Source organism: Chenopodium quinoa, unplaced genomic scaffold (genome assembly GCF_001683475.1).
Source record: "Chenopodium quinoa cultivar QQ74 unplaced genomic scaffold, ASM168347v1, whole genome shotgun sequence".
Classification (NCBI taxonomy): domain Eukaryota; kingdom Viridiplantae; phylum Streptophyta; class Magnoliopsida; order Caryophyllales; family Amaranthaceae; genus Chenopodium; species Chenopodium quinoa.
In genome coordinates this window covers 1,515,891-1,521,981 of record NW_018742963.1, presented here as the reverse complement: position 1 = coordinate 1,521,981, position 6,091 = coordinate 1,515,891, and the positions used below count along the sequence as shown (strand labels likewise).

Genomic DNA, 6,091 nt, shown 5'->3' with positions numbered 1-6,091 from the left:
CGATCTTGTACGCATATGAAGTAGCATAGTTCATAGTGTATTGTGGATTGGTGGACATGGAAATTCATCTTTAACTTGGTTCAAATCAATTCAATTCAATCCAACAATTCGGAAGGCTATCATTCAATATTTTTTGTTTGAAACCAATATATTGAATGACAGTGTTCCAAAATTTTGAAAACGCTATATATTAAATACGTTAAATCATTGTTAAAATTGAATTGCATGAATACTACGGAATACCAAGTTTACCCAATTTCAAGCACACCACAAACAACAACGAGATTTTTTATTACACGTAATAAACTTCGTACCTTACAAATAAACTAGCATATGCAACAATGTTCTTGGGTCATTATTTTACAGGAAACACAAGGAATAATAAGGGAAATATAAGCTTAGACAGTACTAATTATGCACTGCTTATACGAGTAGAAATACGGTTTTGCACTTTCTTGAGCATGAATTCTCGATCACAAGACACTAGAGTTTTAATATCCACCGGATGTATATACTTGGAATCTATACCACTGTATGCAGTTTCTCCAGAGAGTACATTCACGACTTCAGTAGGATGAAAACCATCCCAGAATATGTAATTGTCGCGGCCTTCACATACTGTGTCAAATTCTATACACTGATAGTCATCCCTTAGTTTGCAACAAGTCGTATCCGCTACAGCAGAACCTGATTGAAACCCACAAAAACATACATTCTCAAGATAACAAATTGAATTGAATTACATGAACGTTTCAAGATTGTAAATTTCTTGTGTACACATACCTGTGTCGGTACTTGATGAAGCACCAATGTAAGTGAATTGTGCTCCAGGAAGCTCCATAGTAAGATCATCCACCAAAGTAATGAGCTTTTCGTTGAATAATTGAACAGCTTCATTGATTTTATCTACGCATAATGATCCATCTGATGTGCCAAAGGTGTATATTTCTCCTAGAGTGCACCCAACTAGACCAAGTCCAAACACCGCGATCTTCCTTGCTCCCAATAAATATAGAGACTGTATGTCCAAAATTACATATATACATTAATCAATTAGTCCATGTTTGTACATTGTACCAAAATACATACAGAGAACCAATAAGTTCCTTTATGATGTATCTATCAGCAACATAATCACGTGAAATCTTGTTTCATTTTTGTATGATGATACTCTATGTATTTTCAAAATATCAAACTTTTATATTCTTACTTTTAAAGTAAATTGAACATTATAGAACTAATACTTCGTAATCAAAGTTATGTTTTAGGAAGTATAAAACTTTACATGTTGCAATAATTATGAAACAGATGAACTTTTATGATAGTGTTTTAATGACTAGTCAATTAGCGTATAGGGTGCGAGTAAATAAATTTTTGTAGTAAGAAACTAGAAACTACAAAGTGCAAAGAAGAGTAAAACACAATCCTGAGTTCCTAACCTTGAGTTGCCAACCATATTTATTGATTAGTGCTTGAGCATATTCTTCGGGGTTATAGATCGAGCTCGAACTGTAATTCGAGTTAAAGTAGTTGTTGATGTAATCGTTGTTGCCTATGTTGACAGTATACAGACATTTTCCTAGATTCTGCAATGCTGAAAAGCCATACCAAGGAATTTTTGCTACTGTCAGTCCATGGTTCAGTAGCTGTTGATCCATGCTTATTCTATCACCCTGAAGAAAAAATAAAAAAGAAAGAAAGAAAAATTGAATTTAGTTGAGCCATTTACATCTAGTGACTTGGTGAGCTACATAATGTATGTAAATTAAACGATGAATCATTTCTAAATCGTAAATTAGGTACCATTATGTCCCTTTATCAACTAATTAAGCTAATTGACAATCACAATATTCTAAAATCTTAGCATCCATTAGTACTTACACAACTCGAAGAGACCTAGCTAAGGTCTTTTTGAAATATGCCAATACCTTTAGATTATACCTTAAATAGTAGGAAAGTCCAGAGATAATAGGGCGAAGGACACTTAGTTGAAATATTTGTTTCTAATTGTTAATGGTTAGTTCACTCCTAATGTATAAGAATATGTTAAATGATTAGTTTGTGTTAATATATCATAATGGTAGGTTTGCTGGGTTAATTTGTATAAACCAACATGGGATCTTCTTCCTTACTTTTAGCTTAGTTTTGCACTATATATATGTGGTTATGTAATTTATTTTTCAATGAATTGAATACATGACCGTAAATTTTGATTAAAAGTAAAATTAAATAAGATAACCTAAATTAATTTTATGATTCTAGTTCAGAACTAAATTTCATTATTGAAGACGACTTCTAACAAAAAGTTGTTAAACCTATCACTTAACGTCATTCCTCATACCATAATATGGTGAGGTTGAACGTCAGTTTCCTAGCTTTGTACTCAAAATCACAAAAACAAGGGATGAAAGTGGAAATGAAAAGGATGGAAAAAAGAGCTAGCTAGTAGATGATGGTATCATTTGATTCATCTTATGTTTAAAGTAAAATGCAATTCTTTCGTATTCTACCTTGCGGATTACAACCCACAAGTTGTACCAAGTAGAAAATATCATCGCATTCCTAATAATAATAATCCCTCCATTCTTAGCTTGTATGTTCTACTCAATTATAGATTTACAGTAAATACTCAATTTAAGAAAGTGCACTTTTTTTTTAAAACAACTCACTAGTTTCGCGCAGAGTTCTAGAAATAATATACAAGGTGTAAAAGTAGTGTAACTTGTGGGAGAATTAAATATTAGGATTTGAATTTATAAGTAGATGTCATGATGAATTCTGTCAAAAAAATAAAAAAAAAAAGATTTCAGGATGAAAAATAAATAATTTAAATGATCGATTGATGATAGTAATGAAGGTTAAAGAGATAATTAAAATTAGTAGAATGTTTATGATAAGGGATGTGTGTTGCTTAAAAAAGCAAAGGGGTATTAAAAAGGTGAATGCATTAATATAATACTACTATATCAGATAAAGTAAGAAATAGAATGCTGTAAGAAGATAGGTGAAAGTAAGAATTGAAGATCGTACATAAAGTAAGTAAAAATAAAATAAAGTAAAGTGAGTAGAAAAAAAAAAGGTGATAAGAAAGAAGAAAAAAAGGAGGATTTATTTTTTCTACTAAGTCCATATTCTCCGTAATAACATGATGATATTGTAAAAATGCCAATACCATATAGAATAATGAAAAACTTAATATTTATACATTGAGATTAAGTTAACCTAATTATCACTTATTTATTTTTGTTTTTTCCTGTATTATAATCAGAACTTAAGTTCACATTTTGACAAGTTTATCCTTCAAAAGATAATTGGTACGTACAAATATTCTTCTGTAAACGACACTGTTTTTTTACTTTTTTTCACGCGCAAATCTAGTTCAATGCTTAGTATACTTGAAACATACGTCAGTTCAATTCATGTTACGCTAACAGAATATAGAAGCAGATATTCTTCAAGTGACGACAATTAACTTGTGGGGTTATCTTTCATGAGAACATGAGGTAGAAAATGAAACTTTAACAATCACACAAACTTCATTTCGTGCTATCGTAACATTATCTAGCTACGATTGTCATATGTTTCTCTTGGTTATCCGGAAAGTCAATACGATAGCCATTTACAAGTAAAAATTTTCAGTATTGTCTTAAGCAAAATTTCACTATTTATGAGAAATGTTTTAGTGAAATCCTGATGAGAAGAGTTTTGTAATAATATGTAATCTTCGTTAATCTGATTTAACTGTGTAATACTCCCTTAGTAATAATAATAATAATATTATGAAGTATATTATAAAGTATATTATAAAAAGTTATATAGAAGTATATTATGAAGTATAATATAAAAAATTATATAGAAGTATATTATGAAGTATATTATAAAAATTATATAATAATAATAATAATAATAATAATAATAATAATAATAATAATAATAATAATAATAATAATAATAATAATAATATGAAGTATATTATAAAAAAAATTATATAGAAGTATATAAAAGTGAATCCTAAAAGACCTGTTTTTTTTTTTTTTTTTTTTTTTTGACAAGCCTTAAAGATCAACTTTAGTATTATATTTAAATTAATAAACACGTCCAAAATTTTGTAGTTCTGCTTACATATATAAATAAGCAATTAAAAGATAGAAAATGAAAGTAATATGGAGTATTTGTTTACATCTATATTTTTATAATTTGTATAAGTTCTTTACATGTACTAAGGTAATAAGGGAGTACGTGAAAAGGTGAGTAGGGAAAATTTTGACTATTAATCATCCAACAATGTAAGAGCATAAGTCTTTCAAAAAAACAAAAAAAATGTAAGAGCATAAGTATCTAACTGCATAAGCTCCTTTACATTAACGTATAAGTTGCTGTAGTGTAGGCTATTGTAATAGATATTGTATGTAAATAAGTTGCGGTAGGCCAAATGAGAGTGAGTGTAAAAATCAATGCCATACATAGATCGAATAAATTGCGTAAAGAATTTAGAAGAACACGAAAAAATGTAAAAGTGTAATGAACCGAAATTAAGAGAGATAGTTGCATACTAGATGTTGTCCAGTTTCAGAGCGAATTCCGGCCGCTCCAGAGGCATAGTTCACACCCTTGAGTATTTGTCGTCCCTTAGCTGTGCTGTATGGTGGAATATACTCGTCGAATCCCAAAAGTTCAGCTGCAATTAACATACATATATATATACATCAAGCTTTGTTGCATGGTGGAATAAAGCACTTGTCAAATGTTATGTTCGATTATGTGAAACTTATTAGATTTATATTGTTAAATTTTCAATATATCAACTTTCTATAATTTTTAGTGAAGCCCAATCAAAGAAATTAATAATCAAAGTAGTGAATTGGACACCACGTAAAATGCAAGTGAGTAACACTTAGGAAAACAAAGTGAGTATAACTGTATAAGGTTATGACCTTGTTTGACAATTGGCTGCTGATTGATGACTATTTCTCTTGGTTAATTTGTCCAGCTGCTTGTATTGGCTTTTATGTTGACTCTTAATAAATATGTTTGGTTAAATTATTTGTTGTCTGTTTGATATTTTATACAAAAATGCCAAAAGCCAACAACCAAAAAAGCCAAATAACCAAACATATATATATATATATTATGGTTGTTTGAACACAACCATAAGCCATTAAAAAGTTGTTTATCAAACAAGCCCTATCAATATGCGAGATTGTTCATACTAATTAAGATTTTTTTATTTCTAAAAAAGTTTATTTTAAAGTGCAAGTTGATCAAAGAATAAAAAAAAGTCAAACATTGGTATTTAATAAAGAAGTAGTGCGTCACTTGACCGATACCCTTAATAATTACTCCGTACTTAACTATTGTTGGTCATTAGATCAAACTTATTTAAAAGTGTTTTAATTTCATTGATAATTTGAGCGGATGATACTCCATATTTCTAGTGCATGAGAAAGGTACCACGAATCATGTATAAACATAGCTAGATACGGTTCATTATTATCTAACTCTTCACTTTGATATATGTCCGTTTATGTTATCTAATCTAATCTTTAAATCAAATGCCAACTGAACATGCGTTGGAAAAAGAGGGATAAGATATTATTAATTGTAAAGTATGATGGAAACAACCTTTCCAAATGGACACTATCATAGTATACCTCCACTAATATGGAAGGCAAATTATGTAGTAGAAGATTATATAGTAATAGCGTTAAGAGATTAGTAAGTAATGCATGAACATAACAATAAGCCATACTTACTGATTCTATCAACAAAGTTTCGGCCATTAGAGAACCTTCCCGTGGGTACACCCCCCGGAAAATCGATACCGTAAGGCGGGTAATTGGCTTTGGCCTTGGTAACAAGGTCATTGTTGTTGCCAGGGTCGGACAAAGAGTCTCCAAATACGAAGTAACAAGGGACCTGCGGTTCGCAACGAACGAACGTTGTCGTAGAAGAAGCCATGAGGAGTAGCGCAAGAAGTGCTACTGCTCCTCTCGTCATTGTGGCTAATTACTGAAAAGAAAAATTCAATAAGCAAGAGAATGATGGAGATTAGAAAATGTAAAGCACTATATATATATGAAGTTGTATTATG

General features: G+C 30.3%; 1 protein-coding gene across 1 annotated transcript; it reads right to left on the bottom strand.

Annotated features, from left to right (window-relative positions):
• Positions 1-256: 256 nt before the first annotated feature.
• LOC110728838 (GDSL esterase/lipase At4g18970-like) lies at positions 257-6,091 on the bottom strand. Its single transcript, XM_021908504.1, has 5 exons — positions 5,754-6,091; positions 4,554-4,678; positions 1,440-1,673; positions 784-1,018; positions 257-687 (listed from the first exon to the last, which is right to left on the bottom strand). Exons 1-5 carry the CDS (start codon positions 5,995-5,997, stop codon positions 413-415), a joined length of 1,113 nt encoding a protein of 370 aa, XP_021764196.1. The 5' UTR covers positions 5,998-6,091; the 3' UTR covers positions 257-412.

Coding starts and splice junctions, on each gene's coding strand:
- LOC110728838 (XM_021908504.1), bottom strand. CDS start 5,997: ATGACGAGAGGAGCAGTAGCACTTCTTGCGCTACTCCTCATGGCTTCT. Junction 4,679..5,753: donor AAACTTTGTTGATAGAATCA/GTAAGTATGGCT, acceptor TGTTAATTGCAG/CTGAACTTTTGGGATTCGAC. Junction 688..783: donor TTCATCAAGTACCGACACAG/GTATGTGTACAC, acceptor GGTTTCAATCAG/GTTCTGCTGTAGCGGATACG.